General features: G+C 43.1%; 1 protein-coding gene across 2 annotated transcripts in view; it reads right to left on the reverse strand.

Moving 5' to 3' along the window:
• Nucleotides 1-3,155: 3,155 nt before the first annotated feature.
• Nucleotides 3,156-27,015, reverse strand: part of ATP6V0A1 (ATPase H+ transporting V0 subunit a1) — a 42,573-nt gene continuing 18,713 nt past the window's right edge. For both annotated transcript variants that reach the window (XM_044444478.1, XM_044444479.1), the window contains exons 11-20: nucleotides 26,218-26,357; nucleotides 24,984-25,141; nucleotides 24,656-24,746; nucleotides 23,542-23,660; nucleotides 22,104-22,317; nucleotides 21,586-21,693; nucleotides 17,504-17,611; nucleotides 12,017-12,134; nucleotides 11,368-11,539; nucleotides 3,156-4,936 (exon numbers count right to left, since the gene is read on the reverse strand). In XM_044444478.1, coding sequence (XP_044300413.1) covers nucleotides 4,843-4,936; nucleotides 11,368-11,539; nucleotides 12,017-12,134; nucleotides 17,504-17,611; nucleotides 21,586-21,693; nucleotides 22,104-22,317; nucleotides 23,542-23,660; nucleotides 24,656-24,746; nucleotides 24,984-25,141; nucleotides 26,218-26,357 — 1,322 coding nt within the window. In that variant the 3' untranslated portion in view covers nucleotides 3,156-4,842. The remainder of the gene's footprint in view (nucleotides 4,937-11,367; nucleotides 11,540-12,016; nucleotides 12,135-17,503; nucleotides 17,612-21,585; nucleotides 21,694-22,103; nucleotides 22,318-23,541; nucleotides 23,661-24,655; nucleotides 24,747-24,983; nucleotides 25,142-26,217; nucleotides 26,358-27,015) is intronic.

The raw sequence follows: 27,015 nt of genomic DNA on the forward strand, positions 1-27,015 counted from the left end.
GGCCCAGCATGCAGAAATAATTATACTAGAATAGCTATAAAATTATGATAGAACATCCAGATACAATTACTTATGAGATTAAGTATGATGTTGGTGGCATTTCTGCAGTGTTACAAGAGGAGAAGCAATATGATTAGGCAGTGGATGAAATATGGAGAGCAAAGGAGCCAAATATAAAGTCAGTAAGGTATGTGCAAGAAGCAGGGCAGGCTGGAAAGCAAGACAAGAAATTTGGTCCTGGACTTACTGAATTTGAAATTTTGGTAACACATCCAAATGTTGAACTGTACTGTAGCCTGCGAAGGCTCCTCTGTCTTCCTGAAGATTGACACTAACTGCAGAGTGAGCTTAACAGTATGCCCTTTTAAAGACATCTCCTCCCCACTTCCCCTCCAAGAAAAAGTTTGGTGTTGACTAATATATTAACAATGAGAATCTTACAGAAGCAAATTTATACAACTTGCATCCTGCTGGAGAAGAGGCCGGGAGTAGTGGCTGTGTTAACACAGCACCCTCCGAGATCTTAAAGATGAAACAAGTTTGGCTGGCATAAGCAGGCAAATCAAGTGGGACCAGGCAGTCCAAGGTTTGCTGCAGCGCTTTCTTGGTTGTTACACCTGAACAAATCAGTGTGATTGAACTGTGTGCCAGTATGCACTGAAAAGCTGAACCCCATTGTCTACTGAGAACCAGCACATGCATTTATGCGTTTGCCCGATATGCTTACTTTCATTGTGCAGGGAAATTTGCATGGTGGGAGGGTTTCAACATGCAACTTTCCAGCTGAAGGGTGGACAGTCCCGACAGTTACCTCCTCAGCTGCTGATTTGCCAGACCCGAGCCTGTGCCAGTATCATCCACTCCCTTCTTCCACCCACACCTCATGTCTTTTCCCCCCAGGAAATGCTAACAGATCCACCGGGCATTTTGTAAACAGCCTGGCATTGCAAAACCCTTGCAGAGGAACAGCATAGCCCAAGCTACCCCACCCTTTTCCCAGCACTAGGACAGATTCCTGAGATGGTTGGTATGGAGCCATCAACGGCAGAACCACCCTCCCCCTCCCTCCTATTTCTCAGCAGGCAGAAGTGTCGCAGTGTTCACAGAACAGAGAATCATGATACAGACTGGAAGAACTTGGGGCACAAGGGGAACCAAGAATCACGGGAGAAAAGGGATTCCAAGATAGCTTAATTCCTGACTCGAGTCTCCCAAGCAGGTTCTTTCTGACATTGAAACACAGCCTTGGTATAGTTTGTCGAAGAGCAATCCCAAGCTTGAGCAAGTTTTCTCTTTTGAACCAGGGGCTCCTTTCCATTTGTTTCCTGCCTTCTGTCTCTACTATTCCGCCCCCAGAATAGGACTGTGCAAGTATCCTTGCGGGCAAGCCCTGCTGCTGTAGGCAGAGGACTGTGGATTGTCCAACCCTGGCACTTAAAACAGACATCTCTGCATCTTCCTAAAAATCACATGCAAGGCCTTTTCAGTCAACAGCAGGAGCTCTTCCAAAAACAGGCTGAAGTGATAGAACAAGTTGGGAAGTAAGCAAATTGCACATATTGCAGGAAATTTGTGGGAATCCTTTGCTAGAGAAATTTAAATAAGCCAAGGCAAGTAGGTGTGAGCTCTTTTTCCCCTTTCTGTCACTCCTGCCAGTTGTTCTAGTGCTCCCCAGATGACCTTGCCCAGTTTGAGAAATACCAGTTCTCTAATGTCATTTTGACCCAGTCCACACATTAAAATCATGGGTGTCTCCAGTGCACTCCACTTTCACTTAATCTACTATCACCCCATTTGAAAGTTGTTAGTGTGACATCCAAATTCAGACACTCTGGGTGGTTTAAGGATTAAACAAAATCCCTAGAAGTAATCCCTAACCCACCCAGAGTGCTTGGATTTGGACATCATGTTAACATTATTAACTGAAACAATTCTAGATAGATAACAGATGGTTAACTGAAAGCCAAAGTGAAGGGCTCACCATAAGTAGTGCACTGATTCCTACTAGGTTTCATTATTTTTTTAAATTAGCCCACTATTTCTATTATGTGCAAACTGGGTGGTGCAGTGGAAACCAGGGAGATCTGGATTCTAGTCCCCTCTTCGCCATGAAGCTTAACGGGCAACTTGACTCATCACTCACTCTGTCTAACTACCTCAACAGGGTTGTTGTGAAGATAAAGAGGAGCCATCTTGAAAGAGCTGGAAGGAACCAAGGTGGCCATCGGTTCCAACCCCCCACCCCCAGTGTAAGCCACCTTGGGTTCCTCACAAATGTAGAAAGGATGAACTACCATTTCATAAATAACTACTTCATAAGATGTATAGTCTTTGTATAGATGCAACCTAGAATTGGAGCTTCCCCCTCATAAATGCAATTTTTGCTTCCAAACAGTGAACACTGCTCTCCTTTGGAGTGGATGTGCATGGTAGTGGTGGCAGAAGGGAAAGATGGATCCTGCTAAATTGCGAACATTGACGAGATGACTTGTTTAACAGCTAAGATGATTCATGGAGTAGTTCATACTACTCACTGCAAAATGAAAGGTAATAGCATTTTGGTTTCAGCAGAGCAGCTATTGTGAGACAAAGAGTAACTCCCCTTTCCACAAGGAAACATGAGCTGTTGAGCAATATTGCCCCAAATGCAGCTACACTGATATGTATTTCACCTGCCTTGTAAAGAAGGAAGTATGTGCTGCAGTTTGTTCCGGCAGGCTGCAGTAGTCAGGAGGCTAGTGTGTGGCCAAAAGACCACAGAAAAGGGCAGGGCCAGTTGTAGGAGTGCAGCAGACTGGAGTTCTTTGGAAACAAAGAATGTGGTACTTGCCAAGAATTCGATTTTTAAAAAACAAACAAAACCCAAGAAACTTCCCACTCTTGTGGCTCACTGGGTATGTTGAGGTCTCAGGAGTTAGAGGCAGCTGGGAGACTGCCAATTGCTTGAGCAACAAGTGGTGAGGCAGGAATGATTGAGCATAAATCAGGTGGAGTATGAAAATCAAGAAAACCTGAATTATTTTGTACAAGCTCCAGTATTTAGATTTTGGAGTACCTGAGTGGAAAGCTGATAGCTGTTGGCTCACTGAGCCCTACCCATCCCCTTCCCTTTATTCCTTCCCAAACCCAATCCCAAAAATAGTCAAGAACAGATATAGTTTTTACACCAACTTATTTAATAGACACAGTGATTGACTGATAATGACCGCAGGGAATTCACTGCATGCTACCCTGTCCAAATAGATAACAGGTAAACACAATGACAGGCTGTTCTGTATCTCACACACATACACAAGCAGCAACACCTGGAACTTCAGCTCTAAGAGCAAGTAATGGATTAGCACTTTCCCATAGTGTTAGCACAGCAGATCTGGGTTCTTGCTGTAAGTGCTCAAGGGAAGTAAGTGCACCAGTCTCCTAGTGTGACACTTCTAAAAACTGCACATTGTATTACACAACACACACACATTACATAAATATACAGCTTACAGAGGTATACGAAGCCTAGCTTCTTTCCTATGCCAAGGCCTGAACTAAGGGAAGGCAGACACAACTCTCAGGAGATCCCTATTTTCCAAGGGAAGCTCTTCCTATACAGCTGCTGGTGCTGGACAGCTTTTTCCCCCCTTCAATGGTAAATAGAATATGGCAACAACAACTCAGCAGTAATAGGTTCCTCCACCGTTCAAGTAATGGATGTCCAAGCTACATATGAGCTTCCTGGAGGTGAAAGACCTACAGTTTCCTTGAAACAAAACAAGTTGTTTAAAGTTGCAGGCAGAGTTAGTCAAAGTTTCCTTATGAAGTAATCCTGTGAAGCCAAGCACAGGTCAGCTCCACAATGAGACAGGCAAGCTTCATCCCTCCCTGGCTTGCCTTCATCAATGCCAAGTTGTTATGCCAGTTGGGGTCACCTTTCCCAAAGAATCATTTGCTTCCCATCCAAGTTTCCTAGTGGATCACACCCACACACACTGTGTGAGGCAGAGAGGGGATCTGGAGATAACATTTGGCTTACAAGATGGAAATGCAGGAACAAAGGAAGCTGAAGGGAATAGCTGCTAATACTCTGCTCAGTGCACAGAGTACAGTGCACAGTGCACAGAAACACATGACAATGGGAGGGGTGGGGGCTCTCCTGTAGGGCCACTGTTTTTGCAGGTTTTTAAAGAAACAATTCTATGGTAGTGAGTTAACTGAGCAAAGGCACAGTAGAGGTGCCAGTAGGAAACACTGCTTTAAGCAACCTGCTTGGACAGACAAACGATGATCTTCTGGATCACAAAATTATAACCACCCAGATCTGAGCTTGTAAGAGAAATCCAGAACCGTGTTCAAAAGGTCAGGAGAGACAAGTGCATATGTTAGTTGGAGGAATAATTGAGACCCTCTTAATTAAGATGCCAGAAAAGGTTCATACAGTGTTTTCCCTAGGCAAGTTTAAAGGAACACACCGGACTAGAAACTTGAATTGCTTTTTGCCACTTAATCGAAATTCTAGCATGTTTGTTTGCTGTAAGCAGGTCAACTGCACATTAGGATGTACTTCACCATGATTGTCTACACTCTTTTCTCCGTTCCTGTAACCTGAGGGATACTGCCCCACCGCAGATCTGACAAGATTACAGTGCAGTATTTGCAGCATCAATTCCTCTTAACTCCTTCTCTTTCTTCCTATCTTCACAGAGATGCTTGAAAAAAGCAAGTTATGGGCACACTAGCAGTTTATATCCACAACAGGAGAGCTATACCACTTCAAACAATCACACAAGCAAACACACACGCATGCAGGAGGGAGTCAAGTTTTACTGCCAAATTTCCAACCAACAGGTCTCAAGCAGATTATTCATCAAACCTCCCATCACGAATGTTGTCAAATGAGAAAGGGAGGAACTTGAATCCGGTACCCATGTAGAACTTGTTCTGGAATTCCACCCTAGTGAGAAAGAAAAAGATTATACAAGAAACAAACAGTCATCAGCTGCAGTCTCAGCAGACATAACACCTTTTTAAGTTTCGAAAGTGGCAACAACCTTACATTTTGTATGATCATTATGTTTTACTGCTGATAGGGAGTGTTTCAGACATCCCACCCCCTATTGCCCAAGTTGTTTTCCTACTGACTTGGCTGAAGGTTCAGACTACAGAACTGGGGCATGCAAGAGTGCTAAGAGATAACAGCGGCCTATAGCCTAATATATGGAATATCCTTGCAATGTTTCTTTTCAGTAAGAAGAGGAAGAAACCCTTCCCTTTATTGCAACAGGTTAGGAGCTTGCCTTTTTTCAATGTATGTCCTCACTGCCCCATACATTTCACACACTTACATGCAAATAAACTCAATTAGGCAGAACATGTTTTTTTCAAAGTGAAAGATAAAAATCTTACATTTTGGCAGACTTCAATGTTTCAGGCCCTGTGCTTGAATCCCAGATCTTGACACCCAAAAATTCATTATCAATACCCATCTAAACTAAGGCATTTGAAACATCTTAATGCTGGAACACAATGATCCAAAATCAGTCTTAGCTAGCAACTCTTATCAGAAGGGTGCAGCAGGGAGACACGAGGGAAAGAGGCAGAGATATGAATTCCAGGATCAGCTTGTTTCCCTTGCTATTCTACAGTTTCCACTAATGAACTCAGAATGTGAAGGGAATGATACTGGTAGGCTGCCCAATTATAAACAGGCACCATACATGGGAAAAAAACCCATGAGTCATTAAGAAAACAAGCCCCATGCTCTTCTTTTGGCCGTGCAGTGAGAAACATTTTCCATCATTTTCCCCAGCCAGCTGCACAGAAAAATCAAGCAAGAGTTGATTTGCTGTTGCTCCTTCAGGATGGAGCAAAATGCTCAGAACTGGGTGGCGGGGGATGGGAGGGGGAATCAATCTTGCAAGCCAACATAAATGAGAGGAGAGAGACAGACCACAGTTTTGTCATGCACAGAAAACAAAATGTAGAGACACGATGGAACAAAAAGTATTCTACAGCTTTGAGGGTAAATGGGACACCTTGTCAAAGAAGCAGAAGAGGAATACTTGCTTCACAATCTACTGATTTGAACTGGCCTGCTTTCCTTCCCTCTGCAAAGTCTTCCATTTTGACCAAATGTTTATACAGCCAAAATCTGCCAATAACCAAGTGTTCACTGATAGCATTCAGGGATGTATCACTTGAGACTGGAAGCAAAGGGTCACACGGCTGAATGCTCTACCATACCCTGTCCCCACCAATTCCACCCTTGAAAAACTAGTGTACCAGGGAGAAAGCTATGCCAGAACTCTTCTTCCTGACATGCCAGTTCTCTTTTGTGTGGGGATATGTTCTGTGCTGAAGGTCAATTACATGAGCCCCCACCTGTGGTCTGAAGTGTGCAAACCAGACACAAGTTGATTAGCTCATTGAATGTTTAACTGTTGCTGAAAAGAAGGGCTCAAGCTAAACCGGAAGCCAGACAAAGCATTTATCTTTCCCAAGCCAGCATAAAACATGAACCATCAATTTGAAGATCTATGTTGAATCCAAAATTGAATTGCAGCAGGCAAACAGCAGCCTCCTACAAACAAATCAAACAGGCTGGTGATGGTGAAAGGAGAAAAGAACTATGCAAGGCCAAATGGCATAAAAGTCACCAGGCAAGGTCATATGTCATGCATTCACAAGGAAGAAAAATCAGTGCAGAGCAAAAGGATGGAAGCTCGAAGTAGCATGTGGCCATCTCCCTCCCTCCACCCCTGCCAACACACACACATCCCTCTGGGAGCAACAGGCTCCTCCCCTGAGAATGCCAGCTGTACCACCAGACGCAAAGTATTCCCAACATATACAGAATGTGCCAGCTACATTTACAGATTGGGAACAGCTGCATATGTTGCTTCTCTCATATGTTGCTTAGCTAGTACTAACTGGAAGCATCACCAGGAGGACAGGAAAGCTTGACTATCTTTTCAAAGCATGGAAACTGTTGCCGTTGAGCAAAAAAGTCAGCCAGCTCCAAGATCAATGTTTGTGACACTAGATTTCACGTGAACAAAAGGTAGGCAAGTAATCTGTGGTTTGGTGCCAAGGACGGAGGCTCTCCCACCAGTTTCACTGCCCTCCAACAGACAAGCACCAATCCAGGTGAAATAGGACCTTCCAGATGCCCCAAGTTGGGGCATGGAGAGCTCCACGGAGGGTGATGGGGGAGTAAATGTAGACAGCTCAGAAAAGAGGACAGGCCCTGACCACCTTTTCCTTTCCTTCTTTGCAGAAGGATAGCATGGCTGGTACGTGATCAAAAATGGCACCTCCTCCTACTGAAGAGTTGCTTTTAAAAATGATTTGGATTGCACGGAAATGGACAGATTGACTTTGTCTTTCAAGGAGAAGGAAGATACATACTTCTATCAAACTTGGAATTATTTTTATTATTGGTTTGAGAAAGGGGACTATATGTAGAATTGAACATGGTTATTGACTGTAAAGAAAAAGTAAGATGTCAACCCAGTATGTCTGATGTCTCGGGAATAATTGTTGTTTTAGGTTTAGATCTAAAATAATAGTAGAAGATCTAAAATAATAGTAGAGAAAATAGTAAAATTTGAAAAAAAGGCATCTCCAGATTCAAACAGCTTTGTGTGATAGCTTCTGAACTGGGGCGGGCTCTGCTTACTTGCAACTAAAGGGAAAACACCTCACACTTACTCAGAGGTCAGCTCCCTTCTTTGAACATAGGACCAGGGAAACACAATTCCCCTCTTGCTCTGCATCAGTTCAGCTTCCGAGATACCACTGTGTCCAGTATCAAATTAAGTCTACCCACACAGTCCCAGAGAACCCCTTCCCCCAGCACCATGTTCAGCTCCTTCATGTTATGGAACATGCAACTCCCCACTGGCACCAGATTGCCTACTCTTCTCCCCACTTCTAGGCCCAAGCCATCTGGAGTGCTAATGGCTCCTTGCTTTTAGCCAGGAGATTCCACATTGCACGCTTTCCAACTGGAGCAAGTCTCACCTCCAGTATTTTATGTAAACCCAGTCAACTAGAAAGCTTTCTCTCTGTTCCTGACCACAGTTATCTTTTTGGCATTCCACTCCCCACCCTTGTTGAAGGGTCCTACAGCATGCCAAATTCAACACGGAGATACAGGCTGCATGGAACTACGAGTTGTCTTTCCAGTTGCAGTATCTAAAGTGTAGGAAGACTTTCATTCCAGGTGCATAGCCCTCTCAGAGCACATCCCCACCTGAGCCTAGTCTCTTTCAGCTCTCTTGCAGTCCCAAACTGATAAAATGAACCAAGCCCAAACCTTCTCTCTCATCTACAGATTCAATGTCAAAAGGACCTGCAGTAAAGCAGGTAGTGTCTAATCAACCAATCACTTTAACTGCATGATACGTGCTTGTTTCCCCACACAATTGTGGAGATAAGGAAGGCCCAGCTTCATTTCAGACAGTATTTGTTTTTCAGCCAAGGCAACCATCTGCCTGGAATGAGCAGTTGCCTAAAAAAATTATGAGATAAACCAATCCAAGTCAGGAGTGGTGGTGGAGGGTTGGAAACTATTTTTCCAGCAGTTCAGAAAATTCACTCTGTTTCTCCTTGCAGCAAAGGATGAATCACTCATACTTTGGAATTCTAGGGGGAAGTGATTTGGCTCTGTGGTTAAAGCAGAACTTTCACATGCAGCGGTTCAGTCTCTGAAATCTCCTGTGAAAAGGTTTCCAGGCAGAAGGGTCATGGAGGGACCTCAGAGAGCTGTTGTCAGAGGACTGAACTAGCCGGACAAATGATCAGACTAAGTGGGCACGTTCACACATAATAAAAAGTAGGAACTGTTTCTTAATAAGCTATGATGTGAATGAGCTCCATGCTGGTATATACAGCCCTTTGTTGCAAACAGATAAACAACCTGGAAAGGAGATTGGTTTTTGTGATGGTCCAAACCAGAATTGTACCCAGACAATCCAAGATTCACAAACCAACAACAAACCCTGGCATTTCTGGACACTCTTAACCCTAATCACATAGCTGAACATCACACAAACCAGCCCCTTCCTGGTTTGCTTACATGTTCACATGAGGGGAACAAACAAGAAGCAGCAAACAGATGCATATACGAGCATACATCTTGTTCATAATACGGTTTATTAAGCCAGGATTCTTAGTTCATTGTCATGTGTAAACACGATCAATATAAAGATGCCAAGGCCAGTTAAATCAACAAATCTCCTCCTCCTACCTTTGATATTTGCACATCACTATCTTGCAAATTCCACTGATGAAAAGAGCTACAGACGCTGGTGTTTGCAGATGCAAGCACTAAATTTAGTCACAAATTCTTTCCCTCCTTAAAACAAGTGGTGACTTGTTTTTTGTGGGGAGGGGTTATGGTAGGGAGAAAATATGGAAAGTAAAACAGCATTTAAAAACTTCTTAAACAAGTTTTCACTCCAGTGGAATTGAAAACTGACTGTTCAGCAAGGTATTTATGGTGGGGGAGGAGAAAATATTCATTACTGGACTGTACATCAACTGTAAAAACTATGCAGCATTTTGTGCACTTGGTGAAAACACTGAGAATATTTGGCAGTTGTTCCAACTGGTGCAACAGGGAGTCTGTCTCTTATCCTCAAATACCATTGTAACTTCTCTTTGTATTCACTGACAACTTCTGAAAGAACTCCAAACATTCTCTCTCCTCCTGCCCCACTCTCTCTCTGGCTTCTTACTCATGCAAAATATTCAGTTAGGTTAGTCTTCCCCAACCTGTGCCTTTCAGCTGTCTGTGCTACAACTTTACTAAAGGGGATGCTGGGAGGTGTAGTATAACACAGCTAATAGGGAGCAGCAGGGAAAGCCTGAAGTAGAGTTATTCAGATCACCAATGAGAATTCCTGCAAACCCAAAGATACTGATGGTGAACCCTGCCCTGAACAAGAATGACTCAACGACTCCTATCTCCAGAAACAGCTGGCCTTGCTAGAAGCTTTTTTTGTTTTAAACTTGGCAGGGAGTAAAGAAGGGTCGGGCAAGGAAAGCAATCCTTGGACCCAAGTGCAAGATCAAGATAATGACTGATGTCATGATTGCTTGGGGTGCAGCTGCTATTGTTCCACTAAGCTGGGCTTTCTTAACAAGGAATGAGGCCTAGTCAATCATTCAAACAAGGAAACAAAAACAAAGACCACAAGCAAATCAGAGACAGGAAAAGTCAAAGCTGGGTTAGGGAAAACCCAGCTAGATTCTGGAGAAATATCTACATTTGCTGGATAGAAAGAAGCTGCATGTGATGTGCAAACTTACTATAAAGTGTACACAGTTATTCTCACATTGTCTCTCTCATGCAAAGAGATGTAAGGGCAGAGAAAGTCCTGCAAATACCCATTTGGAGTCAAAAAGAGCACTTTTCAGTTCCTGTGCACAGAGGACTACTGCCTAGAGGAAAAAGCAGATGGGTGTCTTCTGGCCCCTCCCCCATGTGGCATGCACTGCCAATCCTACCCCCAAATACCTTCACACTGAGTGTAAACATCGGCAAAGGGGAGACATATGTCCAAGCATCTTTATGCACAAAGGTTTCTCCTTTGCAGATACCTGGACATGTTCTCACGGAAGACTCATATGAGACATTGAGAACTGGAGCAGGGACTTCCCATGCAACTTTCCCCGCGTTTGTTTTTCAAAAGGCTAAAAGACAAACACTCGTAGGTAAAGAGCAGTTCTCAACTCTCAAGTGAAGACTGGCATCATTTCAAGACAAGGTGTCAGTTTCCCACACTCGCACCTCAGAACAGCCTCTCCTCAGGCGTTAGCTGGACTCACTGCTAGAGGTCAGAACAGGGACTTTCTCCATACTTTGCCTCAAGACCAGTTAGCTTCAGTACGTGTTCTCTCTCATTTGAGTTCTTCAGTACCCCACCCCCGGCCAGTCTAAAAGACAACAGCAGCACTGCCATCTCCCAGCCCCATCTATTAAAAATGGAATGGAGAGAATCTCAAGACTTGCAGGACTATCCTTCAAGAGATTACACTGCACACTTTTGAACAGAATGCTTAAATAAACCCCAGAAAGTAAATTGCTCACTCAGGTCAGAGCAAACTGGGAGCCAGGCAGCTAGGACACCTTAGCCTGGGTCAAACACATCCAAACGTATGGAGTGGTCTTCTATTCAGCCTGAGCTTGAGCCCATGTAGACTGACAGCTGCTCTTGAAAGTTTCAGGCAAAGGTTCTTCCCAGCACAGCTACCTAAGATACGTTGGGTGGGGCATAAACATGGGACTTTAAAGAGGCAGAGTTTCTACCCTGCCCCTTAAGCTATGGGCTGTCTCTCGCTCGTCTGCAACAGCTCAGAACTCTGTTGGGTGGCACTCACCAGTGCAAGCGGAGAGCATGCAGGAATGCAGAGAGGCCTTCCATGACCAGTAAGATGGCCACCGTCAGGGTGGCAAAGGCAGCAAATATGAAGAACAAGGCCAAGCCGCCAGCCAAGCTCTTAATGTTGAGCCCCACGTGGATCACCATGGTCCAGAGTACTTCGGAGAGCTCTGTGAAGAGAACGTCAGTGCAAAGGATGGCTGATCAGTGTGGGACAGCCCCCGAGAAAAGGGAATTGCGCAGCCACCACCCACTCCAGACATCTGGGGTTGCCTGCTGCCTCAACACAGCAACGTTTCTTGAGTAGGGGAGATGAGTATACAAGTTCCCAAACTGAGCTGTGCTCCTAAATTACACCACAGGCAAACTTTCCCTATGAGAAAAAACCCTCCACTGGCATGGAGCAAACAGTTTGCACTCACACTGCAACTGAGGTTAGATCTTCTGTGACAGAGAGCAAAGGGGATTCCACAGTGTTCTTAGCCTTGTGTGCGGTGTCAGAGGGGACTAAGAGTACACAGGGATGGCTGGCCTGTTCTGGGCAGAAAGGTGCTGGTGACAACCCAACCCCTTCACTGTTCCCATGCCTTGGACTTTCCCTCCCTCATCCCTGTGCCCAACCAGTTACCCACATAGAAGCTACGCACGTGCATGGGCCAGGCTGAGTGCCCAGAGACGCAGGTATGATGCTGTGTTGGAGATGCATCCCAAGCAGAACTCAATCGTATGGATTGCCTGGTGGACAACTGTATCCCCAAAGTCAAACTGCAGGAAGATATTAAATTAGTTCTGAGTGAAAGGCAGAGCAATGACCAGAGATTTAATAAAGTGCAGAAAAAGAAGACAGGTGGAAGCAACTAATTCTATTGCAAGGAACCTCATGTTGTGCTTGGCCTTCGTATTTCTCTCTCTGGCTACAAGGACTCTGCAAGGTCATTTGCCCAATCTCACCTGAAACTGCAGAACAGACCGGCCTGTTCAGAGCAAAGAAAGGACCTCTGTGGGGGCAGCCTTACCTTCTAAGCCAAACTGAAAGCTGAAATTTGGGAACAGGATCACAACAAGGTGTGGGAATACTCCACCCCTGCATCTCTGTAAAGCTGTATTTGCTTGCCATCAGTCGTTACCCAATTGGCCATGTTTCTACTACTGGAACCCAGAACTGCCACACTGCATTGTGACTGGGTCCCTTTTGCAAATGCTGGACTTATTAGGAAATTACTTTTAAAATGTAAAGGAAATGGGCACCACGGGGGTGTGGGGGGAGACTGCCCTCCCATATCTGACCATTGTGTTCCCCCTGCTCAAAGTATCCCCTCTGGATACGTTGGCTATTTAAACCACTGTGATTAAGAAGGTCTTAGAAACAACTCTGAGGAGAGGACCAGTGACCAAAAAGACCAAGCATTGCAACAGCGACTACTACAGAACCCATCTTAGCCACATCTCAGAACCTCTGGAGCCTTTTTCCAAGTTGACCATATCCAGTTGAAGTTGCCATGTTTCAAATTGTGGGCCAGTGCCTGAAAAAATGCTTTATGATTAATAGTAGGAAGATGAATTGTGTGCTCTTTTCCCTTCTAAGCAAAACACATTTCAGGCTAGGAAAGTCAAACTACTTGTCAATGTTTGGGACTCTTGCCTAAGAAATTGGGAGGGGGGATGTTAGCAAAAGCTGCCCAGAAGAATATGCCAAGCAGGCTATGCAATTACTGATATCCAGAGATGCACATATTCTGTACTTCAAAAAGTTGAAAATACTGTATGAAATGAAACCAAATTGCTTTTGCATAATACAATCTGCAATTATTGTTTTACTATGCCACATAAATGATTCTCATTTTGCTAATCACATGGAGACACGAGAAATTATAGATGGTATTGAAGGCTCGTGTATAAAACTTAATTCAGCTGCATCTCTGGATTCTTCAGTTTCAGCAGGCACTTGCTTACACATTTTTCAAGTACACCATCACAGTGAAATGGGCTAGAAATGTGCTTTCTCTGCTAAATGAAAGCTGAGAATCTCAGGAAACTGAATTCTGCCCCAAAAATCACATTCTGCATTCTTTCGGAACAAGAGGGCAAGCATGCACAGTAACTTGTGGAAGCCTAAGGAGCATTTAAAGGAAAAACATCAGAACATGGTAGTATACACAAGTGAAGGAAATATTCCTTATTTTCACTTCAATGTAAAGATGGCTGTAGCAGTAGCAACAGCCTTGAATAAGTATACCCATATTAGGATTACAAGTGCATTTCGAGTTCTCCAAAGACCAGAGCACTGTACTAGTTCTTCTACAGCTGCAATCTGGCACAGACTCCACAGGGGCATGCTCCTCAACATGTTTATGGTTACTGCACAAAGGGAATGGAACAATTCAAGCACTTCTTTCTCCAACTGCACAACCTCTGGGTAGCTCAACACCAGAAATATAAAAAAGTTAAGAGGACCGCACAGCCTCAAGCAATACTGAAAATTACTCCTGGCTGTGATCCTTTAAGGATGCAGAGTGGCCCTTTCCCTTTGCTAAGTTTCTCTTGTCCAACAATTATTTTAACGTTGAATTGGTAAAACAGAAAGGAAAACCAGTTGGGCAGAAGTACCAGTGAGGCTCCGCACTGGAATCATGCTCACTTATGTGACACAACACTTCGAAGACTGTTAGGCATGCTTAATTTTGTTCCTCTGTGAAGAATTTGCTCCGGCCAGCAATAAGATGCACTCACATTCAAACAGAAATGCTGAAGAGCATATTGTTTTGAGGAATGTCCCCGCCTGCATTTACTTGGCCTGAGCAAAGCTACATTTCCCATCACTGCACTGATACCCATTATCAGAGCCTATTATCAAGTGGCTGCTGTCAAAAGGTTACTACTCTTCCTTTGACAGAGGTACCAAGGTCAAGAGGGCCTATTTTTTAATCTTCTATCAGAAAGTTAATTTTCTGGGGAAAAAAGCAGAAAAGAGCATCAGATTATTCATGAAATGGCTAAAGCAAGAAGCAAATATGCTAGGAACAATCCACAACCACCAGGAATCTCTCTTGGTCACATACTTTCAAACAGAAAACTGTGAAGAAAAAGTTCCCAGTTGATTGTGCCCAGACCTATCAACTCAGAATAGTTTACTAGCAAACATTAACTCTTTAAGACTAGCATCTTAATTTCATTTGACTTGAAATTCTCAACCATTCCTGCTCAATTTAAGCCTTCACAAAAAATTATTCTTTCTGGATCAATGCAAAACTGCTCAGTTCCCAATCTAGCTAAAATAATTTTCAGTTTGTTGCAGCAAGTGTAACTCTAGAGACTTAAGAAGCCTTACAGAACCAGAATTAGATCAAGTTAGAACACACTTTGTGAATTAAGATGAATATTGCACAGCCTAAGCCGCTAGAAAGCTCAGATCTAAGAATACACAAGCAGATCTTGCCAGAAGTGTCAAACTCATTTTTCAGGCAGTATATAACAAACTACTACTCGGTTTTAACATGTAGTCAAGTTCAGGACTTCCTACACCTGACCTGAAATGCCCATTTAAGAAGATGATCTGAACAATTCAGAAGAACATGGATGGGAACATCAAGGTCAGGAGCCTTGATTCCTGCTGTTGGGTTTCAGAGAAAGGCAACCATGGGTATGCCAAAATTCTGAATGAATTACTGTGTGCAAGACCCCACACAAAAGGAATCGGCAAAGCACAACCAAGCACAACAAGCCTGGGCTTGCTTAAGTACTATTTTATTGCTTAAGCTAATATTTTTTTAAAAAACAACAACACCTTAAAAGCAGGGACTGGGTTGGTCTAATAATAATAATAACAAGAAGTAGATTCTGGGTTTCCTGATACTGCTTTTCAAAGTTTTTAAATTTCTTTAGCAGTCTTGCACTTGGGGTGGTGGGACTTAATTGGCATCTTCCCCGTTATGCCTCCATCCTGTTATCTAACTTCATTGGCAGAATGAAAATTTATCCTATTTTATTAATGTTGTTATAAACCATCCCATGACATCTGTGATGCGATGATATAGAAAAGTTTTAAAGGAAGGAAGGTGGGAAGGAAGTCTATCCCATACCAGCTTCCTAGATGAGAGCCAACTTGCGAAACAGAGTCCACCACAAAGAAAGTCATTTATTTATTTATTTACCTCTTAACATGTTCAAAGCTGTGTGCATGCATGTATGTCTATAAGAGGGAATGTGAAGCTGGTTGACCTCATTGTATCAACAGTCAACTCCTTCATTTATGCAAATGGCCTGCAAATGATTGGAGCTGTTGGTGTGAGGTCTTCTTACCATTAACTTCAGGGAATGGGCACAGGAATAAAAAAGAACCAGCCAAATGAAAAAAGGCCCCAGAGATGCAGAGTTTAAATCCAATCTAGCTTAAAGGTGCAAATATATCCAAGTGAAATTCCAAAGGCCTCTGCTGGGATTCTATTGTGCCAACTCTGAGATTAGCTGGTCATACAAGTCAAATCAAGAATATGCAACTCAAATCTCAGGGATAATGCAACAACACTTGTCTAAGCGTATGCAGTGATTGAAACACACACTTTTAAAATGAAAACAAAGTTATTTTCTATGGACATTAATATTAATGGCCTCTAAATACAAAGCAAAATGAGCCTTCAAAAATGAGATACTAGGCAGCAAATTAAAAAACCCCTCCCAAGGCACAAATGCAAGTATGCTTAATTTTGCAAAATGATTTAGATTGATGGGAGAAATGGTCTGGATGAATACAAGCACAGAAACTGGCTGCAGGCTTACCACCTCCTCCATGGCAGGCTTGAAAACACAAGGAAACATTCAATGTGGTCATGCACTATTTTACAACACAAGAGCACCACATTATTAGATCAGCATAATTGTGCACTTGTGCCCTTCTGTCCCAAAACAGGCCTGTCTCTTTCAGTACAACGCCCTGAAATGCAGCAGTACTTTACGTTCCGTTTCCATCTGCAGTATGGGATAACGTCACTATCATTAGTACAAGAGCACTGTACATTAGAAAGTACTTTGAAGTGCACCACAAACTGGGCATTGTGGAATGAGTCATTTATAGTTCAGTGACAGAGCACAGAGACTGCACGTGGACAGTGCCTCTTACCTCCAATTAAGGAGGCTCTCAGAGATGAGGAATGAGGATGATGCCTTCCTGACCCGCTGGAGAGGCACTGTCAGTAAGCACAGATAGTACTGGGCTGGATGGAACAATGTTCTGACTCTGGATAAGAAATTTTCATACCATCACTTGCAAGAAATGGCCTTGTCTATCCTTCCATCTGAAAATGGCTTTCTTGCAAGGAACCCTGGGAATTTTAATTTTATGAGCAACCCAAGATCTATGTTTGGACTGCAGTTCCTTTGGGCAGGGTCAGAGTTAAGAAAAATCAAACTGCTTTCCAGTTTCAGCACAGACATCACCTCCTATAACTAGTGCCCTTGTTTACATGAATTCTGTAGGGATGGGAAGATCTAAGCCATCTGAATGAGGAAGAACAATTTATGCACACAAAAGTCAATTGCCAAGAGCCTGCCCAAATATGATTTAGCTGTCTGCACCCTGAGCCCTAATAGTCTGCACTGAAAAACCCAAAGCAGGCCTTGAGCTGAATGAGAGAGTGTTTGTTCAATCTTTTACTGCTGAATTCTCTAAGCGCAAAGGGAACTGAACAGTGACACAGTCCCATTCCTGATATCTGAATCCAGAGAAAATCAGAGGAAGAAGAGATAACATCTTCATCCACTGCAAACCAGACCTGAAGTTTTTAGCATTCTTCTTTGAAAAGGATCAAATCCATCATGAGGTAGTAGGATCTCAAAGACAGCACCTGCTTATTCTCACCACAATGTGAAAGGGGATGTTCAAGAGATTTTGGTGCAAAGCCACTGCAGGAAAAGGATTCTCATGTGACAGAACAAATATTCTAACCTTAAGGAAAAAGTCACTGAGCAACATATATGTTCAAAGAAGCCCTCCTTCACTGGGCTTACAAGGAAACTGCAAGACAGGGCAAAGGTATACAGGCCTAGTTTGATCTGGAAATACATGAGTCTTATAAGATTACCCAATCTACTTATCACAGAAAACATTATGGTAAAAAGGTACGAAATGGTGTACCTACCTCTTCTCCCTCATCTGAATGGGTTGAGAGCTGGTCATGCTGGATTATCTCAGCATCTTCTTCAGTTGGCCCGTTGCCTACACGGATCCCACCAAAATTGAGTGTCCCCTAAAGCAGTCAATAGAGGCGAGAGAACAAGAAGAGACACACAAACAGACCATGTTTTAGTAGGAGACTGACTGCCAGAGATGGCCCTTCCTTGAAAGAAGGGAAGACAGTCACCTCAGGTAGTACCTTATTCGGACCAGTAAGGGCACTGGCAGCACTGGAAAGAGACAGCTGTGACCCACTAGAAAGTTCTCATGTGTAAGTCCCACTGAGAGGGACAAGAACTGTGCGACTGCTGTTTAGGCCGCATGACAACCTGGTTTTCTGATCAACCAACACCCCGGTGCATTTTGTGGTATGTATGATCCCACCTCTAATAAGGTAATATGGCTTATTAGACTGGGAACAGCCCCTTCCATAACCCATGTGCTGCTGTAGTGTTACTGGAGAGTTGCTTCCCCTGCCAACAAGTCATATTACCCGAGTTCAACTAACATGAGAAGCCAATTATAGAGAGTGCATCGCATCACTCACCACCTTTTAAATAAGCTAGTATGGCTTCTTTTGATCAAGCAAACTGGCCTAATCAATTGACAGACTGAGCAGCTATCATTTAATTGCTCCACCTTAGGCACCACACTGTTTTAAGCTACCTATCATTAATGCATATTTGCTTTTGATATTTTTAACATATAAAAGTGGAGAATTTACATGAAAAATGTTAAGACTGCAACAGTGTGCCTTGGCCTGGTCCCTGGGTTGCTTCTCCTTTTGAAGAACTCTATGCCTGTTCTGCCAACTCTAAGGGTAGCTAACGCTAGAGCAATGACACTGCTCAAAGGGGATGGTTTACCCAACCCAGGGCCTCTCAAAATGAGATCAGGGATTAAGAGCTGAGGTGAAAACAAAAGAGGAAACCAAAATCTGAGGCTCCAAAATGCTAAAAAAGTGACACATGTGCAATCAGCAGAAATATGAGCTATTCTCTAGAAACAGACATAAACAGTGGCATATGAAAGAAATAATTTTCTGGCAAACAAGGAAAGGATGACAGAGAAGCCTGCTGGGCTCTCTTGCTGGGTATAGTTGACTGGCCCCCTCCCCTCAAATGACTGAAGCAGGAATGCTCAGACCTGCCCTAATATGGGATGCCTGGCCTGACCAAGCCACTCCCTTTTGGGGGTTCCTGCTCAGTCATTTGGGACTCTCAGTATGTGCAGTTTTCCTCAAATTCTAGAAAGCAACATGCTAGACAGCAAGATTGTTATGAAAACTTAGATGAGTCAAGTGTGTGTTTACTTTTGTTCCAATATTAAATGTCTATTTTTATTTATTTGTCTATTTAGAACAACACTATCATTCAATCCTAAAGAAAATCAACCCTGACTGTTCTTTAAAAGGACAGATGCTGAAGCTGAAGCTCAAATACTTTGGCCACCTAATGAGGAGGGAGGGACTCATTGGGAAAGACCCTGATGCTGGGAACGATTGAAGGCAAAAGAAGAAGGGGATGGCAGAGGTTGAGATGGCTGGGTAAGTCACTGGTGCTGTGGGTGTGGGGTTGGGTGGACTCCTGGAGGGAGTGAAGGACAGGGGAGCCTGGCATGCTATGGTCCATGGGGTCGCAGAGAGTTGGGCATGACTTCGCGACTGAACAAGACAAGACAAAAACACTATCCTGGGCTTTAAAGGAGACATCAAAAGTTAGTGTTGAAGGAAACAAAATAATATGCAAAAAAGCCAAATACCACTCACAGTGTAATTTGCATGAACTGCAAAGCACTGTAGACGCACAAGCTGACCACTAGAGATTCACTTCCCTACCATTAACTTCACCCCATAAGCTACCTAATTGGAAGCTCCAGGTACAGTGGCAGTATAATTTTGAATAGCAGATGTTCAATGTTTGTATTGTGTTTGTAAACTCTTAGAGGAGTCTGGCTGGCTGCTCAAAACAGAATGGTGGCCTAGATGGCCCAGCAGGGTAATTCTTATGTTCTTAAGCCTGCTTTTATAACCTCAAAATGTCCTGTACTCCAAGTGAAAGCAAAAGATTCTCAAGTGTTGAATTTTACATAAAACATCTAATTCTACACTTATGCTATAGCAGGACTGCACAATATTCTACCTTTTGCAAAGTTAACATCTAAATACCATGCCCAATTTTACACTGGTGATCATCTTATTTGTTCCAAGAAAATGGACAAAGCCACTACATACAGGCAAGCCATTCATGCAATTTCAAAAAACTTTTAAGAAGTGAAACAGAATCACAATCAGCTTTTTTACCATTCAGCAATCATGAGCACATCACAACTGTTGCAACTTTATAAAGGTCTGAGTGTACAAAGAAAAGCAGCACTGAATTGTACAGCAGATAGTTCACAGCCACATGGGACTCCTAAGTGTACATTACTTAGTGGACAGCAAGACACTGGTGAAAGCAAAGATGGGAACTAGAAGGCATTCCTGAGGAGACACCACCATGTATGGCCGTTTGAAAACATGAGATGCAAAAATAAAAAGGTACTGAGGAGAGAAATCCTGGATAGAAATATGGAGGAGGAAGAAAAAAGTAATCGAAAACAGGCAGCTATACAAAAACCAAAGACCTTTCATCTGGAAAGAAGGGCCATTTTTCCACACTAGGATGAAAGATCCTTTTTTATGCTACAACAGTGGTTTTCAAACTGTGTGCCCAGGAACTCTGCAGTTCTACAGAGGCTTATCAGAGGATTCACAACAGGACTGATAATAGTGGACAAACTGCCCATAAGTTCAGAGTGTTGGGTGTTTGCACAGAGGAATCGTTAATACCCCAAAACTTGGCTGGCACTCAAAGCAAGTGCATACTTCAGGAAAAAAACCAAGAATCTTCTGTACCACAATTGCAGGTGTTCCTTAGCATCAAAACCACATTATACAATTGCATCGTATCCTCCATGTATGAGAGTGTAGATTTTGGAATGCATGAGATTATTGGAAGGTATCTTTCTGAGGAAAGGTGCTGTGCTGTCCCTCCTCAGGGCAGATACTTTCCAAAGCCCCTGGCACCTCCCGTTCGCGCCATGTGCATCATTTGGCATCTTTTAATCCACTCACTGTTGCAGCCGCTGCTGCCTCTACTGCCTGCGGGCTCTGAGCTGGGCTGACGGGGGGTTCCACAGGCTGCCCTTCCTGATAGTGAATGGAAGGAAAGAAATGGGGAAAGGAGAAGAAAAACAAAGAGAAAAGAAGGGAGACGAATGGAGGGGTCATGGGAGGATGAAATGTCAGAAAAGGAAGAGGGAGTGTCTTTAACCGAGCTGCACTTTGAAGGGCTGTTGCATCCTAACAGTTGCCCAATATGTGCCTGTCACAAGAAGACCACAACTGCAACCTAATGGCAAATCTTTAGAGACTCACAGATGACAAACTACTTTCCTGAAAGCCAATCGCCCATGCATGACATGTTTTGAAACTAATTCTAGATGTCTCCAATGTGTTCAAGTCAATGATAACCAAGACGGCAGCTTTCCTGTAATAGTTCTGTTGCCAAAAGACTACACAAGGCCCACACATCTAAGTGGTTGTCACAGTTTGCCTTTTCTCTGACAGCAGCATCCTACTTAATATGGCAAGCCTCTTCAGGAACCAAAGGGAATGTCAAAAGTTGCTTGTGATACAAAGATAGGCCAACCAAAAGAAAAAGGAAAAAATCCCACCGGGTTGGGCAGATCTGAAATAGCTACTGGATCCCATCCTCTGTGTAGCACATGCATGTATACAGATCAGGATTTCAGAAGACAGATCTAGACAGTTTTAGGCCATCACAACTGTGGCCCAACAGATAAGCATGATTTAAATTGCAATCCTAAAGATAGAAGTAAGTCCCATTGATTGCAATGCGTTTTACTTCCAAGTAAATATGTTTAGGATTGAAATGCAGGTGTTCCCATCTAGATGCAGATTTCCATAGCAGAGAATTCAACAGGGCCTCTGGCACTGATTTACAAAAAAGACTCCTACTAAGAAAAATGAAACACAGCACCCACCAAGTGCTTTCTTCGCAGGTACTGTTGACGAAGGACCAAAGGTTTGGCAACCAGCATCCATGGCACACACAGCAGCGCCACCACTACCAGGAAGCACTGGATACCCTTCTGTAGGGAAAACACATGAGCTCTGTCAGACGTTTCACCGACTTGGAAGCAGAGGGCAATATGTCAGTGGTTGAGTGCAGAAGCCCCCACCCCCTGAATTCTTTCAGAAGAAACTGTCCACACTGCCCTATCTGCACAAGGTCTAAAACCTTGCTCTTAAATCACAGCTCTGGTCCCAATTTACTGCACATATGGTACAGTACAACAACAGGACATTCTGAATAAAATAAAAGCTCACATTTCCTTTGTTTTGATTTGCACTATGGAAAACCACAAAATGGTGAGCCACAATCTATATTATGTCACCAAATGCCAGTTTGAGATTTCTGGCCCTCCCCTCCCACCCTTAGTTCATCTCTACACTTAAGCACCCAAGTGTGAAATTCATGCATACAACAATGTTCACCTACCTGTCCCGTGTAAAGCATATTGGCTTTGGAATCATAGGAGAAGAGAAACATGTTGATGAAGTGGATGAGAAGGCTTGGTGCATGCATAGAGTTCTTAGCATCGTAGGCCACCCACTTATAGAAGATGAGGATGACCAGATAGCCAAACAGCGATGACATGAAGATAATTTCTGGGATAAACCCAAGGAAGATGTTCAGAGGTTTCTTAAAATAGCTGCAAAAGTACAAAGAGATACACTATTTTTCAAACTAATTATAGTAGTCCTGTTCTCATAGAATGGCTACAACTGGCAGCAAATTGTGGGTTAATTAACCACAGTGCCATACACAACTTGGGAGCTGCTTCCAGTTTCTGTAAACAATCTACTATTTTGCTGTTCATAGGTTATTAACATCGCAGTCGATCTCAGATCCTTTGGGATAAACAACCCAAAGTTGATTCATGAACAATTTCCTATTCCATGCGTTCATGTACACATTTACAGAAGAACCATTACATGTCTAAGAGAATCCTGGGTCATTTTCTAGGATACAAACTCTGCTCGTGTGAGGTGCTGGTCCCCATCCTCATTAGTGTTAGCCTAATTTTACTTCCCTAACGTGACCTGAGGGGTGGCCTAGAGCACACCAAATACTTTCCTGCAGCTGCCCACTACAACAGATGAGCATTAATACTGGATAAGAGGCATTCGTTCAATGCCAGATTTCTCATCAAGGAAAACCTGAAAAGTTTCCAAAAGCCTGTAATGTTTCTAGGAGCACACTGTTCTAAATGCATCTCTGTTCCTCTTTACTCTTCCTTCAGGAAATGTCCCAAAAGCTGTTCTTCAAGAATTCACAATGATTTCCCCCTTTAAGAGATCTTTATTCCTTTTCTAATTTTCTTTTTCTAAGCTGCTTTAACTATGTGATTTTACAGGCTATATTGTAGTATGAAAAATGCCTGGAGCATCAAGGGTAGGAGGAATACTATGTAAATATTAACTGTGATCTATGTCACAAGGTGTTCCCTTTGGGCAGGAAGAAAACCTGACCTCATCTGTGATTGAAGGATATGCTCATATCTGAAAGTGGTCAAAAAAGAATGTCAAGGTTCATATCCCCCCACCCCCCCACACACACATACACTTGCACCTGCTCTTGAACATAGAGTCACATTGTCTGAAATGATTAATTAATCAATCGTTATACGATTCACAAGAGAATGAAACAGGAGATGCAGTGGATGAGCCTCACCCTGGGAAGATCACCTTCATGATCATGGTGATTCCCCTGTGACTTAAGTATTTGTAAATATACAGTTAGGATGGAATTTCTGTGCTATAAGAAAACAATTAATTTATTACAATGGATAATGTGACAAAGCCTACAATTGATTCATACTGTATTTTTATTTGTATCTGCCATGTACTTGCAATTTTTCAAAAAGGACACTCACATATGGTTGAACAGACTGAGAGTAACCCCAAAGAGCATGTGGATGATGCCCAGAATGACAGACATCTTCATTTTAAAGGAGTTGAGGAAAGTCAGCTTGTTGGTGGCAATATTCCAGATCTAGCACAAAGACAAGATCAGAGTGTTTAGAACTACAGGAGGAGAAAAAGACTAAACATACTCTTACTACCCAGTATACCCAGGCCCATCCATTATATCCTCACCAACAACATAAGTGACCCTTTCTTTGTAGGACAGCCTTTGGCTTCAAAGAGCATTCTTGAGACTGACAGCTTTTCTTAAGTATTCCGGTTTGTAGGTCTCATGATTTTAAGGCAGTCTTTGTGAGTGTAGTGGCTCAACAATAGTTTTGTGACTCCGTTAGACTAGCTAAACTCCCAGCCCCTGTCCCCTTCAGGTACTTCAAGGATTTCCTGACCCTCCTTGTAGATTCTGGAATCAACTTTCCTGCACAACACACACTGGAGTCCTACAACCAGTTTTGTCCTTTAGGATTGAGTTTTATAAATAACAAAGTTATTTTTTATTCAGTGGCAGTAGCATGTCTTATTTCTTTCTAGTCTAATGGCACTTACTTCAGTTATGAAATTGGAGCCATTTCAAACTGAAATGATAAAATTTGAAACTGCTTTTCTTCAGTTTGAAAAGGCTGTGTGCGTGCGCGCGCACACACAGAGAGAGAGAGAGAGCGCATGGATGATCATGCATGCATGGATGAACTCTTTTTTAACACTCTCTCACATAAAGGGCTCCATGTATGTGGTAAACTAACACATCAGAAGAGGACAGATTCAGTGTAGGTCTTTCCTCAACATGTATGTATGAAAATTTTACATGGGGAGCAGGAAACATTAAGAAAATGCCAGATTCAAGCTGAACTGGCACAGCACAGGATTTTGCAAAATGTCCCTGATACGCAATAAATTAACAGTCCCTCTCATTCAGCCCATCACTCTCAATTCAGCCACAACCCAACAGCTTCGCTGGTCAGAAGATAAATCAACTGAAGTTAACAAGGCAGTGAACGTTGGGTAAGAAAGCAGGATGAGCAAAATACACGGGGAAAATTGAAAGGGGGAAAGAGGGATTCTTACTGGATCTATGCCAAAGGGATATGCCCCACCAAAGACACCATCAATGGCAGGATCAAGCTGAAGCACAGGATATTCCCGGAGAAGGTCATCACTGCATGGATGAGAACAGAAAGCTACATGTAAGACCTTGAGAGGTAAAACACAGGAACAACAATACCAGTATATCATAAGCACAAAGAGCTGAAAACTATCAATTTCAATATGTGTTACTATGTTTCCACTACATCCTCCTTTCTGATCACTCCCCCACTCTCCAAAAACTCCCATGGATCAGACACCCTCCTAACATCTGACACACTCTTACCTTCCTGGATATCTCATTACTTACCTCCAGTTAGATTTTTGGAACATTGGCCGGACACTCCAGGATGAGCCAAACATATCAAGTGACTTTGAGAAGCAGTCATTATAGATCAAGCCAGTGTAAATGGAAAAACTGCCCATCAAGAGAATGATGTACCGACCACTGAAGATGGTGTTGAACATCTAGCCAGTTAATTGGTTAGAAAAGGAGAATTTGGGGAGGGAGGCAAAGAAAACAATTAAAAACACGAACTTGAGATAGCTGACCAAGACAGAGTTTCAAAAAAGGGCAATACGACACCGCTGTGTATCTTCTACCTCATTCAAGGGCCTGGGCAGGCATAAGCCTGATCTAGAAGAGCAAAGCAATTCCTGGGAATGTCAGTTGGCTGGTTGCTCTGCAGATAAGAGCAGGAAATAACCTGAATTCTAGCACAGGTGCGCACCAAAGAATGTGATGCCTTCTATTGCAAATCTGACTATCAAACTGGGGATATGTAAAGAATGTAAGACGGAAATCCATTAGATTTCTTTGGCTTGGCTCCTCAAATTACAGTCCACTTTGCAACAGCTCACAGTCTGAGATCCTGGTGAACATGCCCAGCATTCATGGGGCATTCTCTAGGAGTCAAACTCCATCCGCTGTGCAAGCAGCACCCCTTCTGCATCCTAGGAGCAGCCACTGATGCCAGGAAGGCAACCCTGCTTTCCTTGCAGGTCCCTTACAACCTCTTCTGCGCCAGCTGCAGCTGCCTTTTGGGCTGCTACAGCTAACACAAAAAGAAAGGTGCTGGTTGCACAACTGTGGGTCTGTGAGCATTCATGGAAGTCCTCACAGCTCAGCTCACTTTGAAGACCAGACCAAGCACAAGAGGAAGCCCACAACTGTTTGGAGGGATAGATTTCAATATGGTTCATCCGAACCCTAGATCAAATCAATTCTGAGTAAATGCAACTACATCAAGTCTAGTTAAGCTTGTCTGCACACTTGACATCTCTGGATCAAACTCTAGGTGTGCACTGTGCACATCTCAAAAGCTTATTAGACCATTTTTAAAAGTTCAGGAGTAAAGACCATTAAAGTTAAAACTGCACTTTGCTGTTCTCACCTAGAATATAGAGTTCTTCACATACAGACAGGATCAAAGCAATCTAAATTCTTCACAAGCAACCAGACATTCCCTTCTATTTTGCATGTACTCCCTTTCTTCCCCACTGCCCTGGCACCCAACTAACCAAGTGAGGGACAGTGCCCATACCTCATTGTCATTCTTCTGTGACAGAATGCGGCTCTCCCGGAACACCATCCAGGCAGCAAAAAGGGTCATGATAATTCCATGGCCAAGATCCCCAAACATCACAGCAAATAGAAATGGGAAGGTAATGATTGTGTATGGAGCTGCAAAGTTATGAGAATAAAGATAAGCACTTGCTAGAACAACACAGAACATCTACTGAAAGAGGGGACCCTCAACAGTTCTGGATCCCAAACGATCCTCACAATTAGACCTACCAATGATCTCTGATGAGCTGGCTAACCATATTTTGAAAATCATTTACTGGAAATCTTACTGGTAATTTGTTTAGGGAAAAGCATAAGAAATACTTCTCAGAGTCAGTGTGGATTCGTGGTTAGAGCACTGTATGGGCACTTGGGAGATTCTACTTCTAGTCCCCACTCAGTTATGAAATTCACTGTAGAACTCTGGACCAGTCGCAGATGCTTAACCTAACGTATCTCACAGGGCTCCTCTTGAGAACCTTGTAAGCAAGCTTGCGTTCCTTGCAAGATGAAGACAGACAGAATTTAAATGCAGTGTAACAACAAGTAATCTGTATGTGGAATAATCATATCCATAGATACAATGCAATGCAAAATCTTTGATTTTAGGACTGCCTCCCCTCCACTCATCTCTAAGTCCTAAAACTCTGGAGTAGCAGGATGCTACACTTATCCATTCTGCTCTGAGTTCTGCATAATGTGCAAATTCTTTCACAAGCCATGGCCTTAGAAAAAGCTCTTGCAAAATCAGCTCCAGAAGAAAAGGGGTTTCAAT

The sequence above is a fragment of the Varanus komodoensis genome, unplaced genomic scaffold (genome assembly GCF_004798865.1).
Source record: "Varanus komodoensis strain SLA01 unplaced genomic scaffold, ASM479886v1 scaffold45, whole genome shotgun sequence".
Taxonomy (NCBI): domain Eukaryota; kingdom Metazoa; phylum Chordata; class Lepidosauria; order Squamata; family Varanidae; genus Varanus; species Varanus komodoensis.